This window comes from Saccoglossus kowalevskii, chromosome 12 (genome assembly GCF_978046115.1).
Source record: "Saccoglossus kowalevskii chromosome 12, keSacKowa6.1, whole genome shotgun sequence".
Taxonomy (NCBI): Eukaryota; Metazoa; Hemichordata; class Enteropneusta; family Harrimaniidae; genus Saccoglossus; species Saccoglossus kowalevskii.
This window is the reverse complement of record NC_140652.1, coordinates 11,878,940-11,906,837: the sequence shown is the minus strand read 5'-3', so window position 1 is coordinate 11,906,837 and position 27,898 is coordinate 11,878,940. Positions and strand designations below refer to the sequence as shown.

At 35.0% G+C, this 27,898-nt stretch overlaps 2 protein-coding genes across 2 annotated transcripts; both read left to right on the top strand.

Moving 5' to 3' along the window:
- Nucleotides 1-23,428: 23,428 nt before the first annotated feature.
- Nucleotides 23,429-24,232, top strand: LOC146735522 (growth hormone secretagogue receptor type 1-like). Its single transcript, XM_085505891.1, has one exon. The coding sequence runs from the start codon at nucleotides 23,429-23,431 to the stop codon at nucleotides 24,230-24,232; it is 804 nt and encodes a 267-aa protein (XP_085362017.1).
- Nucleotides 24,233-25,648: 1,416 nt separating this feature from the next.
- Nucleotides 25,649-27,856, top strand: LOC146735521 (uncharacterized). The gene is made up of 2 exons (XM_085505890.1): nucleotides 25,649-26,213; nucleotides 26,400-27,856. Exons 1-2 carry the CDS (start codon nucleotides 25,649-25,651, stop codon nucleotides 27,854-27,856), a joined length of 2,022 nt encoding a protein of 673 aa, XP_085362016.1.
- The last annotated feature ends 42 nt before the right edge of the window (nucleotides 27,857-27,898 follow it).

The window sequence follows — 27,898 nt, the reverse complement described above, 5'->3', positions numbered from 1 at the left end:
ATAAACCGGTCTGTTATTATACAACTGGTGACAGTAATGCGTGGATTTTGTTCAGTCGCGACTGTTAGCAATTGTAGCCCCATCTTCTGTAAAACTGACCTGTTCCAATGTTGTCATAAATATGTGTTAATTTACAAGATACCAGTAATATGTCAAATAAGTTTATCCTAAAGATCATGTGAAAAAGTATTTGTCTTCAAGAGTGATATTTTTAATATCCCATACTGTTTCCTTGGTGGTAGATTTTCAATTAAGATTTTTGAATCAATCCATACGTTAAGAGATTCAAATTAAATTCGCCGTGAATAAGGCACAATTGCGTTGTTTCAAAATTACAGTTAAACAAAAAAAAATTTACACACCCTCTGAAACCGTTCACGAAAAAAATAACTTTTTAACTGATGCTTCCAGATATCTTTGAATCCAAGTGTTGGGCGTAACTTATATAATGTTATATCAGGTGCTTTAATTCCGCCATATTGAATATCAAACATCAATCTATTGTGTGCTACGTTGACATTACTATTCCAGATAAACTCGAATACTTTGTTTATTAATTTTATCTAAAATACCCCGCGGACTACTTGTCATTCTCATCAAGAAAACAAATCTTAGAAACAAATATACTTTTGGCAACGTGAAACTTGAGTTATTTTCTCTAACGTTTTAGTGTAAAATTAATTTTCTTGCCCGTTTTTATCATACAACGGTAACAAATTAATTTTCTGTTTTTTTTTTCGAAAGCGAAATTGCTTCTGTTTTATTATTATGTTGTCTTGATGCATTATGATAATAATCAATAGAATAATCAATGAGTTACTGAAGTGAAATGTCACCGAGTTTGCGTTAGAAAGTGGGCAAGTTAATTCAACAGCAAAAGCAATATTCTTAACATGTTTACTGCCTATCTGAATTCAATTTGGAAAACATCAAATGGCAACAAGGAGTTTCAAACATTGATAAATGTAATTCCTTTCAAAGAAATCATTTGCATACAAAATATCTGGTAAGTTTTGTTCATCGGTATATAACATAAATTCATTGATCGTGCATATAGAATCAGAAATATCGTGCCCTTACACACAGTCATATGCACTTCAAGCTTACACAGTTTGGTTTTACTTTTACGAATTCGCGTAAATGTCTTAAGCATAATTACTCATAAAACTTGTATATTTTGGTGTTTCTCTTTCAAATATTGAATATATTTTTGTTTTTTGAAATAAATCCAATTTAAACAGTTTAGTCAAAAGATGTATAATTGGTTCTCATTTTGTGTAACAATGAGTCTGGTGTTTAAAATTGTTTAAACATTGTGCATTTGAATTGCAAATCATATTTAACTGAAACTAAAGTAACGTTTGAAAATATATTCGATTAGGTTTAATTATAATAATTTGATGTGACACGAAACATCACCACCACCATCCATCAATTTTGGAATATTCAATATGCCACGGGAAACATCGCCACTTTTCTCAATTCACAGTTGTATCTATTACTCAGTAAGGTTACAGAAGTGTACATACATTCTCCTACAATCTTGTGTTCTGGATGGCACTGATATGTGTCTCACTAATGGAGTATTTGAATTTGATAGCATAACAGTATTTCTGGAATAGGGTGATGTCATGACCATTCTAATATGCATTGTATTACGTCACATTTGGTAGTTGTTTAGTTTGGTCAATAGCATTATGATTATCTACGAGTCTCACGTCAGAGGCTATGGTCAATTTGTTTTTACAAAATCTCTCTAGTACTGATGGAATAAAATTGGTTGCAATATTTCATAAATATGCTAACAATAAACACTATGAAGTTTCTGTAAAACACCGAATGTTTTATTTTGAAAAATAACAACATTTATTTGTTTGTTCGTACAATGTGTATAAGTTACATAAAAAACTGTTTAAAATTATGTGACGACCATTGCAGACATTAACAGACGATTGCAGTCCAGACGATTTATAATATATTATGCGTGTTTTTAATTCAAACAGTGTGTTTGCAATTACAAAAGAGTGTTTAATTGACAATCACGAAAGTCTCCCCCCGATCCACAGTGCAGACAAGTATATATATGTTAAGAATGGTCTGCAGCCATAATCTTACGTATTTTGAAGGTTACATGACCCGTGAGCCAAGCTATCAATCTGGAAATCATCGTGTACATGCGAGTCAGCTCAAAAAGTCACAAGACAGTTTTTACATTATTCTTTATTAGTATATTAAGGTAGCAAGTAGGGAAGCTTTCACTTTTTTCTCGATTTTTCAAAAATTTATAAAATGGTTACTTTATACCTTGATACATCATCCAAGGTTTTCAAAACATCGAAATTGCGAAATAACGTTGCTCAAATTAGTGTTTTAAAATGGTAACTGCAACTACAACTGCCGTTTTTTGGATATTTGCATAATGTTTATCTTTCGAACGGTTTAAATGATAACATCTTATCTGTATACTCTGTTGTTGACTATTCTGATATAACGGATGATAAGCTCCCTGTTACATACAATGCGTGTTTATCTAACGTCCATTGTCAGCATTATTGTCAGTCGATACTTAGTCGGAGAAACATGGTCACACAGTACTCATTTCGCCCAACCTTCCGCTTTTACATCGACCGCTTATCGCTTAATTTCCGAACACGTGGTCATGTCCGACCGGAAACCGACCGCATTTATTTTTCGCTCGCTCGCTCATTCAAAACATCGACCGCTCGCCCAAACACTGATCACTGGCACATGAGTGGTCGAAATGGTGGTTTATATAGTAAAGTGTGAACATACAACTAGTATTAACTATATAATTATTAAATTCTGAACGACACTTCAAATCTAATAGTTGTATGACACTTGTATCGAGAAAGCAGCTGAACTGGGACCTTTTGTTACGTGTTTTGGATGCTTGTTCTAGATGTAATATTTTATTTTATTTTAATGAGACAGTTACGTGAAAAAAGCATAGGTAACTCCTTTTGACAGAGCAGAGAAACGAGGAAATGTTCATGATTAATTCTAAAAATAACAATACTAAATCCACGTCGGTCCAAAGGAAAAATTTGACATTCAATTTTCAAAATTGAGTCACGATCAGTGAATGAGTTCGGTCTATACGTACCGTAAAAGTGTTTTCAAAAAAAAATATTTTCGACGAAAAACGGCCACATGCCCTGAAAAAATTGAACAGAGCATGTATGAATAATTTACTGGGCTTCAAAAAAACGTATCAAATTTAGTTATAGCCATAAATATTTGGTGGCCAGTCGATGAACAATTCGAAACTCAGGATTCACACGGAAGTCCTTCAGGGCTGAAAAATCATTGACCCTACTCTTACTTTATTTCACAACTTGCAATCAAAACTGATTCGCCGTGGACTCTAATGTACTAGTATCTCAGCCTAGTCTTTTATTTTTGAACTGAGGTCAAATCCCATCCATTTGTCAAAATATACTGATGTTTTTAAGCGAATAAATTTGAAGCCTGTCACAGCACAAAAAAAAACTATGTGAATCGACACCGGAGATTGAATGGTACGACGACCCTTAATTGGAGTCAAATATGCTTTGTTACAAAATCATTGATTGGCTGAAAGTCACGTGATCGGAGCACGACCTGGGTCACAGAACCATATTTGTTCGTATTATCAACAGGACTTTGCAAGAGAATCACACCCACAATTTCAATCCTTTTTAGCGCGGAAGTTGCCCACAAATGTCGAATAAAATAAAGCTAGCGATTGCTAAGAATGGTTGTTAATATTTTCTCCGATGCTCTTCGAATTTTTATTTTTTTTGAATTCAAGGTAAGAAATGGCTAGTTGAAGTTGCATCGACTTCAAGGCGGCTGTTTCTCCGTGAACAACTAGCTCTGTTGTAGTTTTGCAATGTAAAATAAAATATATAATAATAATAATAATAATAATAATAATAATAATAATAATAATAATAATAATAATAATAATAATAATAATACTTGTTTAATTATTTTGAGTTTCGGCTCACAAATTACGGGACATGATCCCCATGAATTCGGTCAATGTTTGTCCTGTCTCGGCTGATTGTGTTGATCGACGTCTAAACTCAGTATGGAGAAACCAACGAGGATCGATATTCCAAACAAATTATTGGCACGGTCGACAAACATTCCAAACAATCGAAATTATCAGCGAAAGAATATATTTTTCTAGATATTTACAAACATACTGTCATGACAAACATATGTAAAATTAACAAATACACAAAGAGGTGTAATATTATGTTTTATTTTAGGCTTAGAAATGTTTTCTTTCACTCAGCCAATGCATGGAACTGCCATTTTGCTTCATGGACCTTCAGTTTGTCTTCGCCTCGGGGGAAAAAAACAATAATTATACAAAACACAATCAGGAAAGAAAACCAGACAACCATGTTGTACTTGTGTTGAAATACATTTTGTATTTCACGTCAGAATATTGTTTAAAATAAAATATTCAGTCCAAGCCAAATCGAGGTCAAAGGTTCAGATTGCGTGCATATAGTTATAGATAGTTAAAACAAGAAGTATTTGAACTTTTGCCAGCTGTTCAATATCTATAAAAAACAGAAAGAGAATTATAAGACAATGTGAACCTCGGAAATTTTTCTGTTAGCCCGGATTTAAATGCGAGCGAGTGAGCGGGCGGGCGGCGATATTTCGGGGTTTGCGCGGTCGAAAATAAATGCTGTGTCAGAGTGCGACACTTGTCCAGTCGAATTCACCAAGCGGTCGCGGAAGCGAAAGAAAAAGGTGATTGGAAAGCGGAAGCGGGCGGGAGGTTGTGCGAAAAGTGTACTGTAACTTTGCGCAACTTTCTTTTAAATCGTGTTATTTTCCAAATCAATATTATATTTTACTAATACCATTTTTCTTACGCAATGGCGAGGAAAAGAAATAAAGCGCTGACAGACGAGGCAAAGTAAAATCTGCCACTAAGTGTCGCACTCTGACACAGCATTTTTTTTTCAAACATCAGCCTTTTTGTTTCACCATGAAAAACAGTTTTCTTCATTTTTCACGCTCGAGCTTGAAATTATTCATTATCTGCACTCTTTATGAGTTGTACGATATCAGTGGTTAATATATTTGGCCATTTTTAGTGTATATTTATAATAATGCAGCAAATCTACAGTGTTTTATTATCCAAAACTGTTTTTCGCGTTTTTCTCGAGTTGATATTTTGATTGAGTACGACTCATTAGGACCGCCGCCAAATCAAGTGCGTTCGGACTAGGACATTCAAACACGCAGTCATTGTTCAAAAGATAATGATGGTGCGAAATATGTCTGATTTTTTCAAGAAAATGCTTTGTCACAGAATAATAGTTAAAGGTGCCAAGCATGGAATAATTAGGGAACAAAAAACAAACCTGCATAGAAATCGGAAGAATAGGTTTTTTTGATTATCGGAGACGCATTTCAATGGACTTGATTACAGACAATGCATTGCGCAAATTTCACCGGAAAATTGCCCATTGTGCTCTCGCAATCGCGGACTTAGTCATTTTTACAAGGTTTGTCATTTTTGTGGTCACGTGGTAATTACGTAAACATTGACACTCCAGTTTGTGCAAACTTGTCTCTCTATACTTAGGATTTTGAAATATATATGCTAAATTACGGTTCTGAATGAGACAATAGACAGATAATGCTTGAATCAAAAACGCCATCAAACTCTTCTCGCTACCTTAAGGAAGATAAGTGTACACCCATTAGCTTCTCTTAAGTACTCATAATAACAACCACTGAATGTAACATTGAGAGACTAATCATGGAATTTGTTTAACTACAATTTCAGAGATACATTCAAAAAAATATCATGTTCACAATATACTTGCCTCATAATGTTATTATGAATAATTGATTTTAATATTATCGAGTATTAAGTGCATTAACGATTTTAACAACATTGGTCATGTGTTTGTTATTTTTACATAACATTTCGTGATGATACATAATTAGGTGAATTTCCATTTTCGCATAAAGCGTGATAAAATATCGCCGTATGACAACTCCTTTAGGTTAATTTATAGCACATGATTACATCATGACCTATGAGTTAGATTGAGCTTTATGTTGGTAGCCATGGTAACCAGTGATGTTAATAAATTACATGATTTGGATAGAATATGTATTGAAACACACACACATGTTCACAATATACTTGCCTCATAATGTTATTATGAATAATTAATTATAATATTTCCATTTTCGCATAAAGCGTGATAAATGAGGATATGCGGATAGCAATTCTGCTGCGAAAAATAGATTTGATTTTGAAAATGAATTTATTCTGTTATAGTTAAACATTGAAACGCCAAATTCCAAGGGGGAATGTAGCATTGAAATAAGCCTACTTCAGCGAAATTATATCACTTTATTAAACGAGGAAATACTTTAGAAATACTGTGCGATTGTCGCATCCAAAGCGAAATGTTGACGTCACTGCGACTCTGTGTTTTTTCGCGTTCGATTTTACGCATAACTTAGGACCTGGGTGTGATCTGAAAATGGTATATTAACAAACCTATTATTGTACGACATACACTCATCAAATTAATGTTGCATATATCTCAGTGAAGCGGTCGACGTGATTAAAAGACTTTTTGTTTTGTTGTCAGTAAACTGATGCGGTATGTGCGGCAGGCCTCTGCTGTGAACTCGCTTATTTATTATTCTATTTTTGAATTAGTAAACACAGGCATATACTATATATATATATATATTATATTGTAATAACAATATAAAACAATATGTCATTCCATTACTTTCATAACCATGTTCTTCACTTCTGGGTTCTGTAACAAGAAAATTTCTAATTAACTAATTGATGCAAAAGTTCTTCTACTCTGTCTACGATGAATATTAATTATGGCGTCGCCATTGTTTTAATGCCCTTCACATGACAACACACTTTCCCGTACACACAGAAAATAAAGCAAAAAATATGCATTGTCATTGTACAAAAGCTTCCTCATTGATATACATTATACTAGTTTGCTATATCATAAGAGCACGCTTTTAATTTGTTAAGAATTTTACATGTTTAAATGAACTAATCTGAATATGTGATATTGATGGACAGAGCACCATGCTTTTAGAATGAGAAAACATGTATCGAAAGTTGAATGCATCGTTATGGATAATGAGGTAAAACAATACCTATGTTGACATGTATCTATATTTGTATGTGCTATTTTACACCCCTTCGTTATTTTGTTATGCATAATGTTTCTGATATTGGAAAAGAGGATGATATTCACTTGTATTTACAATCACATTTCTCCAGTTGATACTATTTCTCTTTTTTCATTTGTTTGCTGGAAAATGAATTCAACACTACTTTACGATGTTACAAACACGACAGCTGAAACTAACGCTTATTTAAATTTTTGTAATCCTGCTTATAAAAATACTGATTACTTTATTGGGTTTGCCATCATTCTTATCATAGGCATTGTTCTGAACTCTTCGTTTATGTATGTAGTGTTTACAGTTCCCTCCATGGGAAATTCGACAAATCTTTTGCTGATAAATCTTTGGGTAGCCGATCTAATGTGTTCAGTATTGTATTTATAGGTTGTTTGTCCATGTTTGGTAAGAGCTGATCCCTAATGAAAGATCGGACACATTGTGTCACGAGGTTGAATTTTATTTAGCACGAACAATCCTGTCCACCCAATCTTTTTTTAACCCATCACAAACAGGGCCACATGGGACCTCTCGATAAATAACCAGATTGGAATCGTAATATAGTATTTGTTACAATTGCATATACAAAAATCACCCGCAAGATGAACGATTATAAGAAGAGCCAAATAAGCAGCCGTATAGAAGAGAAGGAACAAGTGATCCGAGTCTGTATTGCCACATCAGTGGTGTTTGTCATTTGCGTGACGCCGCGCATTCTGAACGACATCTTGGCGATCGTTGCACAGAACTGAAATGACGTGATCACGATGCAGGTATTCATTTGTACCTACTTCGTCACCTATCATCTCTTGTTTTTGAACTCCACAATCAACTCTATCATTTAGAACGTTGCCAGTAAACAATACCGATCTGCATTCGAACAAGCCTTCTGTTCTTGTTTTATATGGAAGCATAATATCAACAGAGTGAATTCGATGTCATCGCAGACTATACGGACCCGGCTACGTAGAGAGTCTGAAGAACACCTTGATATGATTAATGAGTTTATAAAAAGTGCCTCTATCTGTGACCTCGCGCGTCAGGGTGGTATTTCTGCACCCTATAATATAGAAGATGAATCTAATGATACAAAACTGTAAAAGTTATGCCATCTTGTGCGTTATGTTTGATATGTTCGGCAGTTATGTAATATATTTTCTGTAACCGTAATAAGCCAATATATATCATAATTTGCTTTTTACTTTATGAATTATATTATAATATTCACTTGCCGCAAAATAAAGAGCGCCATCATTTAATAATTATTAATAATCATAATATTACTTTATATGAAATATTCCGTAAGGTTGTTTTTGTTTTTCAACTAAAAATTGAAGTCTGTGAAGTAATTCATGAATTACTAATTGCTTATCTGTCCTTTTTGTTTAGTGCAAACGACACCCGCAAAAAACTTCTCCATCATGTCTTTTCTGGTAGAACGAACATTGGCTACCTGTTGTTGATTAGCTTGCAAGTGTAATGGATTAATTCAATGAACCTTGTTTAATTCACATGATTGCGTGACCTAGAGCAATAGAATTCGTCACTAAGCTTTCGTTTGCATGGATATTTTTTTCACCGAAAGACAAACGTTGCTACATCATTTGTCAATAATATATAAATAATGTCATTTATGGTTAACATTGAATCATTGATATCATCATTGTAACTATTATATTATATTTAAATTGCAATAGGACATTAAAGATCGTTCCTCATCAAATGTTATCCATATATTCAATATAAAATACTTCTGTTGCAAATATTATCCAACTGCGCCTTCGTGAATTACACTTCTACCAACAAAAAAGATTGCGTCTGACAATTTAATGCTCGCGTAAATGAATAATGTCAGCAAAGGTGTAAGTCAACATTCGATACGCTGTTTATATGACATAGGTATGGAAATTAAAATAACCATCAGGCGAATCTAATCTAAGTGAACATCCTAATACTCAATAGAAACTCAATAAACCTTTATTCATGTTCTATGTTCAAGCCATGATACAAAGACAAACTCGGGCTTAAGTATTAACGAAAATCGGTACACACAAAATTATTCAGATAAATATAGTTAACACTATACGACAAATAACGACTATTACGACAAATTCGACACATCATAAGTTTCAGAGTGACAACACATTCCGCAATTAGACAAAAACAGTTCTTTGTTGCACACAAAGTGAATTTTTCTTCATATCACCGAAGTCGTATGTATGCACATTAGGTCTGGTATTGCAATTGGTAGTTTTTAACACACACAGTGATTATTCATCGACACAGTGATTGAAATGTCTTCCTTAGGTTGTCTGTATCATATAGATAAAATGATGACATCAGCTCAGGTTACTCCGGCTGCCTCCGTCTGTTTCCTCCACTTCGGTATAAAAAACTGCAGAATATTTGAAATACGATGCATCTGTCTCCGACATTGAACGTGGTGTATTGATTGGTCACACTCTTAATGCGTAAATTATTTATTCACGCATTCATACGCACAATCTAATCTTTCCATTAATTCATAGTACTATATTTCGCTTGAATACACCACACAATGAGCGGTAAGTTTAACATGGGCAGCGTTGAAAATTCGTTTTTTTTGTCTATTGAGTATCCAAGTAGTGAATGCATCGCCGTTTAGTGGTCGAGCAGGCGACTTCAGTGCACCTCGTTTCAAGTTGTCTTTTGTAAACTCGACAAAAGCGAGTTTCTATTCACAGTAACTCCAGCCAAAGCAGAAAGTCAATAAGCATATATGTTTCAATGACTTAGCATTGTGCTTTTTTCGGTTCAATTCAAATACTTTTAAGCAGGGTTTTAGAGCTTGACCAGATACACCCAATTAGTATAAACATGTAAAAAAGTAGTCATCAGTAGTTACTTGTATACTGATAATATTTCTGAGAGTTTATTCCGACACATCAGTAAATTTGTCAGGAGTCGCCATTTGGAGGTGTGTATTACTGCTTCGATGGCGTCAAAATTGCAATGGACCTTTTTATCAGTTTCTGTTGATGCAACAAAGTACTGCACACCATGTTTATTCGTCTCCAACGAGAACATCCCATCGCCGATAAGGTTTCCAGTGAATGATATTTTACTCAAACAACTAAAACACTTCGTTTCCAAAGTGTTTTATCTGTCGACCATCACAACAATCTCAATCACAGCTACATTAATTGTACATTGATTTACTGTGACTTACAAAATGTAACATCAAGAGACAGAACAGAACTACATCAGCAAACACCTACATATTTTCGACGTTTGAATTAACCAGTTGCCATATATAGTTTAGGCATATAATACTGACAGTATGTATTTGATGTATAGGTGTATATTTTGGAAGGTTAAATTTATAGTGGGCGGAACAGGAATCGTATAACAAATGTTCTAGAGCCCAATTATCGTATAACAGCGAGGAAAACAGATGGGTGAAGTCTATTAAAAATGAAGATATTATTATAGTGTAAATTCTACGCATTTGAAAAAATGTCGCTGGTGGCGCACTTTTCATTAGCCTCCTTGTCTGGTAAAAGTGGATTACTATTGAATGCATGCGACTTTATCATAGTCAGTTATATATTAATTGGTATTACTATTATTATTTATTTAAAAATACACTTTTATATCTATTTAGCTGTACAAAGACATTTTAATGCTTACTATTTGCGCTAACTTAAGGTTGTGTCTCGATAAAAAAAGGTTCTCTTGGCAAACTGAGTTGAATACAAAGTGAAAGTAATATGTCTACCTGTATTTTTATGTGAAATGTTCATATACAAATTGCCTGTCGTGGTTCAAACTGACAGAAATGTATCAGACGAACATTGAGTGGAAGATTTGATTCCTGCCTGGTAGAGTGATTCTCTGCATCTGGTTGCTGCGTCAAAAAATTACATGATTCCAACATTCCAGTGATATAATTTTCAAAAACTGACAACTCAGCGAGAGTCAATCGAATGTATTAATACAACTACATCTATACAAAGTAGCATTGAAGTGCATCGGACATTTCATTCATTCATTGCGACAATATGATAATGTCCATAACAATCTGTATTCACGTTCTGATATAATATTAAAGTTCTACCATTTCTGATAGACTTTGGGCAGTGGCTATCTGTTGATTATGTGTAATCCATATTATATAATACATTCATCGGTGGAGTTGTAGAACTGTATTACCAGGAGAAACTTGATACACATCGGAACTTATTATAACGCCGACGAGTATATTCAAGATTACTGCCAGAATACTGTTAAGGTTTAGTGCACATTATTACCTGTGCATTGTTGTTGCATCGCAGTTAGATTACTTTTAAAATTAGTGTACATTACTGCCAGTGCATAATTGTTGCATTGCTGTTAAATTATTATTGTTAAGTGGCCATTATGCATTATTTAACCTTAATGTTAGAGATTACTGTGAATTAATAAATTTTTAGGCTTTTCCTAGTGCATTATAATTGGTACATTACTGATAGTGCATTATTTCTGCATTATTGTTAAAGAATACAGATAAAGATTAGTGTGCATTATTTAGCCCCAATATTTGAGATTACTGTGAATTAATAAGTTGTTAGGGTTTTCTTAGTACATTATAATTGGTGAATTATTGTTAGAAATTGCTGACCAGAAATTGCTACACATTTTAATTAAGAAATTTAATTTTTACCTTGTATTTCTTGATCTACTGATTACTTTTACTGTAATTATCAGTAATATCAAAGTGTAATTGTTACTAAAGTTTATGAATACATATCACTTATTCATTCGTGCACTTGCTTCAGTTAGGGTGTTTAATATATTTCTATACTGTTTTGGATATACTGTTTTAGATATATCAAGGTATAACATTTAATGTTGATTGTAGCTTTATTTATTGGGTATCTAATATAATTTCATGTTGCATTTAAATACCTGTGTCAGTGTGTTTGTTGTTCTTGCCCAAGGCTATTACTTGTACCGCGTAGGTAATCCAACCAAAAATCCTTTGAACCCAGCGAAAGTTGCGTGGTCAACCAGTACGGAAACTATATTTCTCTTGTGTATGAATTTGTTCCGGGCGAGTTCAGGCTACACACTGATGAGAAATGTTAGCTTCATATAACATCAAAAAAAAAAACACTCAGTAAAATGTAATATTCTCGTGGGCGGCACATGTATCGTGATCACGCTTCTAACCCCAGGGCTATTATCTTATCTTACTCCTCCGCTTTAAATAGAGTATACTGGATGGCATGCGATGTAAGTATCATAAAAGCACCATGTAGCTGTATGTTGTAACTTTTCTTCTTTATTTCAAACACCTAACTAGCTATATCGTTGACTGACGATACAGTTCTATTGCAAGCAGTGTTACATCAAAATCAGATATACATTGCTTGCAGCACAGCAACATTGTCAGCCAATCAACTGACAGTTTAATCTGCCTGGGTGTACAAAACAAATCCTCGGGCACGGTAAATCGTGTAATAAATGTTTCTTGCAAACTTTTATGAATAAAATTAAAGTAGTTGAATAAGAACTATTACTCCTACACAATACCTGTTTTTTTCTTGAAGCATTATCCTGCTTTCTCCGTCTGTGTCTTCGAAAATATACCCTAATGCATTCCAACGCGACGGAATCGTGTAGGCATTTGCTGCTGTTGTATTTCTTGCTGTAACATTTCCGAAGTATCCGAAGTCAGTGTACTATTCCTAGAGCTGTATTGAGATTATTGAGTCTGTAGATAGATAAAACACCATGAAAAAGAGTCGTTTCGTTGTTATTTGAGTAAAATATTCTTCATGGGAAATTTATCTCATCTCAGGCGAATAGATTTTGTGTGTGGTACTCTGAACATCTACAAAACCTTATAAAATATAAATGCAATCTTCGAAATATCGACTCACGACAAATGTCTTCCTTTTTTGAAACGACCTCCAAGAAAGATTGTTAGTACATCTCCTGGTGAACTTGTTATATGTCTTGTCAACTTCTACAATCCTGCGTAAATGTATTAAATTTTTGTGAAACCAGACACATACCGAACAACTTTCTGCTTTGCCTGAAGTTAATGTAAACAGAATCGGACAATTGTCGCCATGCCTTTGTCGAGGTTATAAGAGACAACCTAAAAGTGTTGACATAATGACGCAAACTATGTCGACCGGCGTGATATCTTGACACTTTCATCAATCGATGTAGGTATTCCAAGTCAAAGAGTCAAACGAGGTGCATTGAAGTCGGCGGCCGGGCCACGAACATACACAAACGGCGAAAGCGTAGGCAGGCATTCAAAACGAAAATAACTAATTTATTTTCCACCTTGCCAATGTTCAACTTTTGCTTTATTTCAGCAAAATATAGAACGGAGAACGGTTCGATTTCATGCAGATTGAATTTTGTTTATCCTGTTTGAAAAACATGAATACATAATTTACTGATTACAAATGTAACCAATCAACGTGCCACGTTCAATTTCGGTGTGCAGACGAATCGTTTATAAAATGTACTAGAGCCTATTTTCTGTATCGAAGCACATAAACAGACAGAGGGGCTTGGGTGTTATAACATATCACCCATTTGTTCCTTATTAGGCATTTACAGTTCCTTATAAGGTAAAATGAGGATACAACAGTATTACTACGCTCTATAAAATATATAGGGACAAAAGCAACTATCATGGCTCTCTTACTCTCACCCAGGCAATTTGCATCTGAGGTCTTTAACAATTTGTTAAAAAAAGTCAACTGGCGCACTCAGTAACATTACAATATGAAAACTCGAAACTCATGCACGTCACGAGCATTTTAATACACGGTGAGGGTTTATATGTCAAAGCAAAAAAAATAATGCCTATTGATTAATAGTCCACATGCACTGTATAATACAAATTACAGTTCATCATTTGACATACACGTACTTGTAACATTAGTAACAATGACGTAATCCCCGATGCTATCATTGTTGTTAAAATCGTTCCAAGTAATTGAATTAACCGTGAGACGTTGCTGGTGATCACGTGACCATGCCAAAGGATGCAGCGATTGGCTGATCGCATGTTTACTCTGCCACGCCTTAGAGATTTATTGTAGAGTTTGTAAGATATTATAACAGAAGACAGAGAGAAGTGGGCAGCGAGGCGTAACCTCAGCTGACATATTGGAAGAATAAAGCTGGCCTATCTGTGATGAAGTAATGTGCATCCTTTGCTCGAAATTGATGGTCGACTTATAATTAGTTCATAGATGAAGAGAATGTTGTGCTGGTAATGTGTTGAACAAGGTAAAAATTGTACTCGTAGTTGTTTGAATATTTGAAGTTAACATGTTGCACTAAACTTGTTAAAACAACACGCTGAACGGGTTTAATATTATGTGTATCTTTTGAAATATTATGAGGTTATTACGTGGATTACCCAAACAGTGCGCCATCGCATCGATATTCGCTGCGCGTCGGTCGATACTCCAGCTGTATAGTCTTCGTGCATACTTTGCAGTATCCTCGTTTTAACCTTATTATTATACATCTTTTCGTCTCAGGAATACGTTATGGGAATGCCGAAGTGCAAAACGTTTAGAATTTTTTTTACCGAACTTCTTTGTGTAGGGTCCGGTCAAACGCTGTGGCAGACATGTTTTTTTTTAGTATCAGGGTACGCTTCCGCGCGTAATAGTTCCATATTTATATTTCCTAATATGATAATATGAAAATATCCAGTACAATACCACAAAAATACGGCACGCTGTAACTCATGGCGTTGCAGTGACAGATGTATAATAAGATATCTTATTCGGATATCGGAGTTTTATTCCTTCTCCAATAACGCACGTATATTTGGGCTTGAATCAGGATTGCCAGCAATACCACATTAATAATGTGTTGTCTTCTACGTCAATGTGCAACACCTCAGTATCCATCGCGAAGTACAAATCGCGTGTTAAACAAACAGTGCCGTCTATCTTCTATCGCCACACCACACCCAACAATAGTCATTATAGCCGTGACATCCGTGGAAACAGTCGTCTCTTGTCTCCTATACAATTCATTACACAAACGTCGATATGTGACATATACTAATTATGGTTAGGTTATATATGCATGCGTGATATAGCAGAGCAATATTGCCTAATGGTAAGCATGTATTTAATTACTAAATAAAATGGTAATTACGATTGAACACTATTTATAAATTATAGTCATTTCTAGCAACTGTACTGGTGCATCCGAGAACTAAGTCTGGCTACAATGAAACACACACAATATCGGACAGATATCCAGCGAGTACATAATTAGGATTAGGTTGTTATAAAATATGAACATTAATTATTCATTTATGCACGTAAGACGTGGAGGAACAATAGTCAGTATATATGTAAATAGCCAAGAATAATAATGTTCTCTGATAACTATTCAGCCGAATACAGACAAAGGCTTATCATCACAAAAACCTCTTGCCATAACGTTCTAATTCTAGTAATCCGATCTGAATTTATAGTGAAAATAAGTAAATTGTGACTATTCTCATTGTATTCGCTTTGTAAAATTGTTACCAATCGACAAGTCCTAATAAATATTATTAGTATATTTTGAAATTCATGACTTATTGGCCATTTCACAACTCACCTCCACGAATGAAGTTTAGTGTGTGATTGGTTACTTATTTGAGGATAAATTTAGCTATAAAGATGGTAACCCTCCAACATATAGCAACACGCCTTTAAACACATTTCTGATAAGTATCTAAAATGTAAATTTTTAACGTACTTTATCGATGGAATTTTTAAATAGAAGCCCTATTTCAATGGCTGTTTGTTATGTTGACGTGAAACCATGTAGTCGCCTGCAGCATTTCAATTTGCTATGCGAGGTGATCACAAATAACCCTTAGAAAATAACAATTGCATGGTTGTCATTCAAACGTGAACGGAACTATGTTTGCCAAATTGTATTCTGTCAACTCGCTTCTGATTTCACTGTTTTAATTACTTGGGGTTTCTGTTAAAATATACATTTCCGTATATACGACGATAGACCGGTCTGTTATTATACAACGTGTGACATTAATGCGTGGATTATGTTCAGTCGCGACTGTTAGCAATTGTAGTCCCATCTTCTGTAAAACTGACCTGTTCCAATGTTTTATTTTACAATATACCAGTAATGTGACAATGAAGTTTGTCCTAAAGTTCTTGTGAACAATTATTTGTCTTCAATAGTGATATTTTTAATATTCCATACTGTATCCTTGGTGGTAGATTTTCAATTAAGATTTTTGAATCAATCCATACGTTAAGAGATTCAAATTAAAGTCGCCGTGAATAAGGCACAATTGCGTTGTTTCAAAATTACAGTTAAACAAAGAAAATCTACACACCCTCTGAAACCGTTCACGAAAAAAATAATATTTTAACTGATGCTTCCAGATATCTTTGAATCCAAGTGTTGGGCTTAACTTATATAATGTTATATCAGGTGCTTTAATACCACCATATTGAATATCAAACATCAATCTATTGTGTGCTATGTTGACATTACTATTCCAGATAAACTCAAATAGTTTGTTTATTAATCTTATCTAAAATACCCCGCGGACTACTTGTCATTCTCATCAAGAAAACAAAACTTAGAGACAAATATACTGTTGGCAACGTCAAACGTGAGTTATTTTCTCTAACGTTTTAGTGTAATATTAATTTTCTTGCCCATTTTAATCATACGACGGTAAATAATTAATTTTTCCGTTTTTTCCAAGCCAAATTGCTTCTGTTTTTGTATATTATTATCTAGTCCTGATGCATTATAAAAAAAGAATGAATAGAATAATCAATGAGTTACTGAATAGAAATGTCACTGAGTGGGCAAGTCAATTCATCAGCAAAAGCAATATTCTTAACATGTTTACCGCCTATCTGAAATCCATTTATATTTGGAAAACATCAAATAACGTTCAACAAGGAGTTTCAAACTCTAATACAAAAAGTGGATAACCATGAAGGACCCCTCCCTAGTTTAAAATAACCAGTTGTGTACCCATAATATATCACTGAACTTTTCATTGTAATAGGTTTCAACACTCTTCATGAGAGATGTCCCAAAGTTGAATGCCTGAAGACATTGATAAAGGTAGCCCTTTCAAGGAAATCAATCGCATTCAATCTATCTGGTAAGTTTTTTCATCGGTATATAGCATAATTTAATCGATCGTACATATAGAATCAGAAATGCTGTGCCCTTACACAAAGCCAGATGTACTTCAGTTTGGTTTTACTTTTACGAATTTGCGTAAATGTCTTTGCGTATATTGGTAATTCACGTTGAAATATTGCGTGTGTTTTTGTTTTTTGAAGTAAACCCAATTGAAACAGTTTGGTTGAAGGAGGTATAATCAATCCACATTTTATGTAACCACGAGTCTGGTGTTTCAAATTGCAGCATCGTGTGTTTGAATTGCAAATCATATTTAACTGAAAGTAAAGTAAAGTTTGAAAACATATTCGATTAGGTTTAATTATAATCATTTGATGTGACACGAAATATCGCCATCAATTTTGGAGTATTCAATATGCCACGGGGAACATCGCCACTTTTCTCAATTCACAGTTATATCTATTACTCAGTAAGGTTACAGAAGTGTACATACATTCTCCTACAATCTTGTGTTCTGGATGGCACTGATATGTGTCTCACTAATGGAGTATTTGAATTTGATAAACAGAGAACAGCATTAAAAAAATACTTTTGGAATAGGGTGATGTCATGACCGTACTATTATGCATTGCATTACGTCGCATTTGGTAGATGTTTAGTTTGGTCAATATCAGAATGATTATCTACGAGTCTCACGTAACTAAAGAGTAACTGGTTCAATTTTTTTTTACTCAATTTTGCTAGTACTGATGGCATAAAGTTGGTTGCATTATTTAATAAAAATATGCTAACAATAAACACTTGAAGTTTCTGTAAAACACCCAATGTTTAATTTTTTGAACATAAACATTTATTTGGTCGTTCTTACAATGTGTTTCAATTAAAATTCTCATCAAAAACTGTTTAAAGTTTTGTTATGATAATTGCAGACATTAACAGACAATTACAGTACAGACTATTTATAATATATTATGCGTGTTTTTAATTCAAACAGTGTGTTTGCAATTACAAAAGAGTGTTTAATTGACAATCACGAAAGCCCCCCCCCCCCGATCTACAGTGCAGACAAGTATATATATGTTAAGAATGGTCTGCAGCCATTATGTTACGTATTTTGAATGTTACATTGAAATAAACTTAGTTCAGCAAAATTGACCGTAAGAAATGTGTAAAGCACTTTATTAAAGGAGGACAAACTATGCGTTTGTCGCATAAAAAGCGAAGTTTTGACGTCACTTTCGCGTTCGATTGTACACATACTCTAGGACCTGGATGTGAACTGAAAATGGTATATTATCAGCCTATTATTGTACGACACACAAGCATAACAATAATGTTGCACATATCTTAGTGAAGTGGTCAACGTGATTTAAAAACTTTTTGTTTCTTTGTCAGCAAGCTGATGCAGTATGTGCGGCTGATTTCTGCTGTTAACTGGCTTATTTTTTATTCTGTTATTGAATTAGTAAATGCAGGCATATACTATATATATATTATATTGTAAACTTCTAATTAACTAATTGATGCAAGGTACTTCTACTCTGTCTACTATCATGAATTTTAATGATGGCGTCACCATTGTTAAGTGCATTTCACATGACAACCCGCTTTCCCGTACACACAGAAAATAATGCAAAAAATATGCATTGCCAGTGTAAAAAAGCTACCTGTTGATATAGACTATACTAGTTTGCTATATGATAAGAGGACGCTTTTAATTTGTTAAGAATTTTACATGTTTAAATAAACTAATGTGAATATGTGATATTGATGGTGTATCATGCTAATGAGAAAACACGTATCGAAAGTTGAATGCATCGTTATAGGTAATAAGGTAAAACAATACCTATGTTACTTTACACTCCGTATGCGTAATGTTTCTGATACTGGAAAAGAGGATGATTTTCACTTCATTTACAATCACATTTGTCCAGTTAATAATATTTCTCTTTTTTCAATTGTTTGCAGAAAAATGAATTTCACACTTCTTTGCGATGTTACAAACACGACAGCTGAAACTAACGCTTATTTAATTTTTTGTAATCCTGCATATAGAAATACTTTATTGGGTTTGCCATCATCCTTGTCATAGGCAATGTTCTGAACTCTTCGTTTATGTATGTAGTGTTTACAGTTCTCTCCATGAGAAATGGACAAATCTTTTGCTGATAAATCTTGGGTGAGCCGATATTTTGTCCAAATTGTTCAGCATTGGATTGATAGGTTAATTGTCCATGTTTTGTAAGAGCTGTCCCCTAATCAAAGATCGAACAAACGAAGTTGAATGTTATTCAGCACGAACAATCCTGTCCGTGAAGAACACCACCCAATACCCGTGATTGTGGGTTCTTTTTTTACCCATCACAAACAGGGCCACATGGGTTATTGATAAATAACCAGATTGGAATCGTAATATAGTAATTGCAGGGTATAACGTCACTCGCATGTAAAGAAAACACAATATTGGTAAAATTAATAGATTTAATATACTTATGCAAAAATGCACGTACAATAAATAATTATCTCCAAACAATACAATCAATAATAATAAACAATACTACAGCCACTGGAATTCCCTACACTAATGTGAATGTATGTATGAGTTACCGGTAACAAGTGCCATGGTCTTTGTAGTCAGCCTGTGGTGGTATCAAATCGGTGACTTCCTTGTCTTCAGTCAGCACGATATTCAGTGGCTTGGCATGTTCACATCACTATTAGTGGCTTCCATTATCGGCCTAGTAGAACTCTTTTGGTGAGTCTTCACGCAGCATGGCCCGAATCTCTTCACAACTTGCACCCTGCATGCAACAAGCCATAACACAGTTTTTACGAGCAACACTATTCTCCATTAGTATGTTAAAGTCTATGAGGGAGTCATTGGAAAAAGAGTACAGCAATTATCCTCTCAAGTACTGTACTCAGAATAACAACTACTGAATTTAATATTGAGAATGAATTTCGTGGGGTCGATATATTCGAAATAAATTCTTGTACAAATAAAAATATTTAAAACATGATTTTTAATTATGACTTAGGAGTTAGATTGAGATTGTTATTGGTAACCATGGTAATCAACGATTGCATGTTATTAAATTACTTTTTGTTTGTTTGTTTGTTTGTTTGTTTGTTTGTTTTGAATAGAATATATATTGAAACACGTCATATATTACACAGCCATATTTGTTTGTATTATTAAAGGACGTTTAAACGCTTAATCGTTCTATATTTGGAATTCGCATTTCAAAATATGATAGGATGAAAATACCCCGTAAAATACCGCAAAATAACGGCACGCTGTAACTTATGGCGTTACAGTTAGAGATGTATAATAATGTCGGTATGTTTCACTATTATCAAAAAACATTTTATTATGTGAAATAATATTAATATTGCCGACTTTGGCAATAATGGTCATGTGTTTATCTTTTACCAATTATTTCGTGGTGATACATAATGCATGAAAGATGCAAATAAAAAGTCAATATACATTTTTTGTTTCATAGTTCATTTTTTTACACATACCATGGGACCTGGCAGCAGGCGCTATTTCCTGCATTTGAGGAGCAAATTTTGCTGACACAGCAGTTTGATTTGGGGGGTGACAACACCCTAAATATTTCTATCGATTGACGACTATGCCCCTGTGCCGCCACTGCTTGGCAGTGAACTGAAAATGGTCTATTATCAAACCTATTAGTGTACGACACACAGGCATAAACATTAATGTTGCATATATCTTAGTGAAGCTAAACTTTTTGTTTTGTTGTCAGGAAACTGATGCGGTATGTGCGGCAGGCCTCTGCTGTCAACTCGCTTATTTATTATTCTGTTTTGAATTACTAAATGCGGGAATATGCTATATATATTTGTATTGTATTAAAAATATAAAACAATATATCATTCCATTACTTTCATAACCATGTTCTTCAGTTCTGGTTTCTGTAACCAGCAACTACTACTTAACTAATTGATGCAAATTACTTCTACTCTGTCTATTACGGTGAATATTAATGAGTAAACACTATCAATAATGCACATATTAATTATCCAGTCAAATTTGCAAACAAGGTATCAACATATCAATGTAAACATGTCGCTCAAAGTTTATCTTTTGTAGAATACAATTTAGGCTTTAAACAACTCAGAGTGGAAAGTTTTTTTTTTGTTCATCTACTCTTCAATTTACAGATTCAAATATAATATAGCGTTGGAATTGATGAAGTGAGAATGAAGAACTATTATTTAACAATTATTTTCGAATTATTCACAAACGGGTGGGCGAAAATAGATGTTGTACGCGATTATATATTGAATTGCTTCCTATTTAACCTACCATGGCCTGATTTTTGTGTTTCGCTTAGTGGTCATACAACATGCATAATGTAGTGCACGCTACCAAGCTTGCGTGACCCCAGGTCATAAAGAAATCGCATCGCTTGTGAGGTAGCTTTTCTCAACAAATCTAATAAATAGTCTTGATGGCTAATGTTGTATCGATGTTGAGGGCGCATGGTAGATATGCAAACATGGTGCTTGATGAGGTTGGCTAATGAGGTTGATGACGTCACCATGGTTACATGCCCTTCATGTGACAATCCGCTTCCCCATATGCACAGAAAAAAAATGCATTGCCAATGTAAAAAAACAATATCACTAATAAAAGTGACAACACTTCATAAATTAACACAAAATATAATAGCAACCACATTGACACACACTATACTAGTTTTCTATATCATAATAGGATGATGGTATTTTTCTCTATAAATTTAACATTTTTAATTTTGCATATGTGACATTAGTATATAGCGTTCCATGCTTTTATAATGAGACAACAGGTATCTAAATAAATGCATCGTTATGGGAAACTGAGGTAAAACAAAACCTATGTTAACATGCATTGTCGTATAACAGTGCTCTCAAAAACAAATTTGTATGTGATATTTTTGATATGCACAATATTTCTGATATTGGAAAAAATAGATGATGTTGTACGCGATTATATATTGAATTGCTTCCTATTTAACCTACCATGGCCTGATTTTTGTGTTTCGCTTAGTGGTCATACAACATGCATAATGTAGTGCACGCTACCAAGCTTGCGTGACCCCAGGTCATAAAGAAATCGCATCGCTTGTGAGGTAGCTTTTCTCAACAAATCTAATAAATAGTCTTGATGGCTAATGTTGTATCGATGTTGAGGGCGCATGGTAGATATGCAAACATGGTGCTTGATGAGGTTGGCTAATGAGGTTGATGACGTCACCATGGTTACATGCCCTTCATGTGACAATCCGCTTCCCCATATGCACAGAAAAAAAATGCATTGCCAATGTAAAAAAACAATATCACTAATAAAAGTGACAACACTTCATAAATTAACACAAAATATAATAGCAACCACATTGACACACACTATACTAGTTTTCTATATCATAATAGGATGATGGTATTTTTCTCTATAAATTTAACATTTTTAATTTTGCATATGTGACATTAGTATATAGCGTTCCATGCTTTTATAATGAGACAACAGGTATCTAAATAAATGCATCGTTATGGGAAACTGAGGTAAAACAAAACCTATGTTAACATGCATTGTCGTATAACAGTGCTCTCAAAAACAAATTTGTATGTGATATTTTTGATATGCACAATATTTCTGATATTGGAAAAAATAGATGATGTGTACTTGCATTTACAATCCACATTTCTCCCTAATTTATATATTTCTCTTTTTTTATTTATTTGCAGGAAAATGAATTCCACACATCTTTACGCTTTTTGTGATGCTGCTTTTGAAAATACTGAGTACTTTATTGGGTTTGCCACCATCCTTGTCATAGGCATTATTCTGAACATTTCGTTTATGTATGTCGTTTTTACAGTTCCCTTCATGAAGAATTCGACCAACCTTCTTCTGATAAATCTTGGCGTGGCCGATATTTTGTCCAATTTATTCACTATTGGATTTACAGTGTGTTCTTCTATGTACGATAAAAGCTGTCCCCTATTCACAAATCGGATGAATTGGTGCTTGTACAATTTTCCCTTCCAACTTGCAATCATGACGGGCATCTGCACGATTGTAGTGATTAGTATAGAACGATACTTGGCAATTTGTAGACCTATTGCTTACAAAACGAAAGGTTTAGACAGAAAAGGAAGAATAATTCCGTTTGTCATTCTCACCTGGATAGTGGCGGCCATTTTGAAAATTCCTGACAACGTAAGAGAGTGCACCGGTTTATATTATAATGACGCCACAAACCACGTGTTGCATGCTTTATTGATTTTGACATACGTTCTGGTACTGTTTATTGTTACTATTGCATATACAAAAATCACTCGCAAGATGAACGCTTACAAGAAGAGCCAAATAAGCAGCCGTTTAGAAGAGAAGGAACAAGTGATCCGAGTCTGTATTGCCACATCAGTGGTGTTCGTCATTTGCGTGACGCCGCGCATTCTGAACAGCATCTTGGCGATCGTTGCACAGACCGGAAATAACGTGATTACCCTGCAGGTCTTCACTTGTACCGACTTTGTCACCTACCATCTCTTGTTTTTCAACTCATCAGTCAACTCTATCATTTACAACGTTGCCAGTAAAAAATACCGATCTGCATTCAAACAAGCCTTCTGTTCTTGTTTCACACGAGAGCATAATATCAAGAACAGCGTGAATTCGATGTCATCGCACAACAACTGCTCGCACACTATGCGGACCCGGGTAAGTGGAGAACCTGAAGAACACCTTGATATGAATAATGAGCTTATAAAAATTGACCCGATCCGTGACGTGGCCTGCCAAGATGGTATTTCTGCTCCCTGTATTATAGAAGATGAATCTAGAGATACAAGACTGTAAAAGTTTTGCCATCTTGGCGTTATGTTTGAAATGTTCGGGACTTCTGTTATATATTTTCTGTAACCGTAATAAGACGATATATATCATAACTTGCTTTTTACATTGTGAATTATATGATAATAATCACTTGACTCAAGGATAGAGAGCGCCATCTCTTAATAATTATTAATAATCATAATATTATGAGGTTTTTCCGAGGATACTGCAAAGTATGCATGAAGATATCGACTAATGCACAGCGGTGGTCGATGCCACCGCGTACTGTAAGAGTGCATACTGCGCAGTATCCTCGTAGTAACCTTATTATTATACATCTTTTCCACCCAGGGATACATCATAAAATTCCGAAATCCAAAACGTTTAGAACAGATTTAACGAAATTCTTTGTGTGGGGTCCGGTCAAACATTGGAGGCAGCCATGTTTGTTTTTATTATTAGAGGACGCTTACGCGCGTATTCGTACCATATTTGGAATTCGCGCTTCTTAATGTGGTAGGATAAAAATACCCAGTGCAATACCACAAAATTACGGCACGCTGTAACCTATGGAGCAATTGTAGCTAACTGGCCCATGGCTGTAGTTCGCAATCATGCATATATTTATTGTATTCTGTGAAGTATGTTATAAATCACTAATTGCTAAGCTGTCCTTTTTTTGTTCCTTAGTGCGAATGGCATTACGGTATGTTGTTTTCGAACTGTGACACCCCTCCCAAAACATGTCCATAATGTAATTACTGGCAGAACAAACATTTGGTACATTTTGTTGATATCATTTACAAGTTCATGGACTGATTCAATGAACCTTGTTTATTTCAAATGATAGAATAACGGAAATGGTGTTGTTCGCCTGGATAATTTATCTACCGAACCACAAACGTTGCCACATTATTTGTCAATATTATATAAATAATGTAATTTTATGCTTAACATTGAATCATTGATATCATCATTGTAACTATTATATTATCTTGCTATACGACAATAAAGATCGCTTCTCATCAAATGTTATCCTTATATTCAATACAAAAAATACTACTGTTGACTCTGAAATGCAAATATTATGCGACTGCGCATTCGCGGAGTTAACATTCTACCATAAAAAAACAGTGTCTGTCGGGAACAGACATGATGTCTACGTTACGATTACGTAACAACCCAGATACCAAGTTTAATAGCTAGATCAAATACAAAGCTAAACTGTCGCCTGACATCTGGATCATGTTTGACTTTAAAATATGTATATTTAATAGCTTAGTGTCTTTCTGAATAAACCTGTTGTGTGTTAACCATCATACTGTAAGCACCATCTTGTACCAACTATCCCTATACTCGTCCACATTTGGTGCCGAGACCAGGATTGTCGTCGAAAACAGAAAACGTTGCAGAGACCGATCAAGTTTATAACAAATTACCATGTCCGACGAAGAACCCGAACAAACCGTGAGAAGGGATGTAGTACAAGAAACCACCATGAAAAGACGCGGTCATCGATGTCAGATAACTAAACAACTCAAGAAAGCTGAGCAGATCCACGCCAAAGAAAACCCATGTCAGTCCGACCTAGTTCTGCTAGATACAACGGTGGTCAACATCGAACAACGAATGCAGACCATAGAAAGCCTGGATGATATAATCCTTGCAAATACAACTGATGAAGGTGCGTACAGCAAGCTATTCGAAGAGATCGATGACTACCATATTTCCAACAATGAGAGTGTTGCAACTATCAAGCACTATCTTAGAACTAAGTCTCCTGTAACACCTATACCCACTTTACCGGACACCTTAACCAACGGCTCGTCATCGTCACTATACCAGTCAAGTCGGAAAGTCAACCTACCAAAACTGGAATTGCCGAAATTCGATGGTGATTTCATGAAATGGAACGCATTCATTGACACTTTCAATGCAGCAGTAGATCAAGATAGTTCCTTAGAAGATATACAGAAATATCAATACCTAAAGGCACAAGTAGAAGGTGAAGCCGCAAAAACAATAGAGGGACTACAACTGAGCAGCGCAAACTACAAGGAAGCGTTACAACTATTGAAAAACCGCTATGGGCAGCCACACAAACTGATTTCATGTCACATGACATGATTGTGGCAACTACCAAAACCGAACACTACTATTGTGAGTATTCGCTCCTTTTATGATTCGTTAGAAACACATATAAGAGGCTTTAAAGCTCCGGGGAAAACTGAAGAAAGTTACGGCGAACTACTAGTTCCTATTGTTCTAGATAAACTGCCCCAAAGTGTGAAAATACAGATTTCACGTGAACATGGCGATAAGGCGTGGACCATAACAGAACTGAAGGATGCTCTTTATAAAGAGATACAAGCAAACCAGGCCGCAATCAACATCGGAAATGAACAGTACGATAATCCAATTCCTACTGCCGCTACTTTACATGTGGGGACCAGAGCCAAACCGAAACCTTGTGTGTTCTGCTGGGGATCTCACCTATCGGGAAGATGTCAAGTCGTGTCAGACGGTAAGACCCGTATGGGATTACTGGTGAAAAACAAGATATGTTTTAATTGCTTTGGTGGAAAACACAGATCGACTGAATGTTGGAGTAAATTCTCGTGCCGTAAATGTGGAAAAAGACATCACACATCGATCTGCGATGCCATTCAAAAACACGGAGAGAATACCCGCACTACCACGGAAACACTAAATACTACACATGTGAAATTAACTCCAACGTCTGGACCAACATTATTGAAAACAGCGATTGGAAATATCTCCCGTAAACGCGTGACTACAGAATGTAATATTATGTTTGACGAAGGCGCTCAGCGAACATTCATTACTGAGTCGACAGCTAGACGTTTAGGGATTGAAAACGCGGACTGTGAAATCGAACACCTAAGCTTAGGTACTTTTGGCAAAGATAACACCGGAGTGCGTGCGATCAAATCTGTAGATCTAATGCTGAAGACCAATTCTGGCAACATTACTTTACGTTCACTTATTGTACCGAAAATTAGTTCTCCGGTACATAACTACATCGAAGCAACCGTACAGAAGCATGTTTACTTACACGGACTAAGTCTTGCTCCACAAGTAAAATCGGAAGAGATGGAAATCGATCTGTTAATAGGGGCCGATTACTATTGGTCCATAGTAGAAGATCGCGTCGTCAGGGGAAATGGACCTACCGCCGTCGCTTCTAAACTGGGTTACTTGTTGTCCGGACCATCTAAACTAGATACTATTTCTGTGATGAATACAACAGTGATGAAAATTCTAACCAATACCGAATCGGAAGAACAGTTAGTGACCAAGTATTGGGACCTAGAGTCCATCGGCATATCGAACAAAGGCGACGAGGAAACAAATGTTAAACAAACATTTGAACAATACCGTGACACGAAAATCAAGCGAGAAGGCAACAAGTACATCGCTGAATTACCTTGGAAGGAAAGTCATGCACCCCTTCCAACAAACTACACGCTTGCCAAATCCAGAACCAGATCAATGGCTCAACGTTTAACTCCAGAAATGCGTGAAGTTTACAACTCTATTATCCAAGAACAATTAAATCGAGACTTCATTGAAAAAATCGTCGATGATGACCCAAAACGTGGACATTATATCCCACATCATCCGTAGAAAAGCAATCGTCTACTACACCAATTAGAGTAGTATATAACT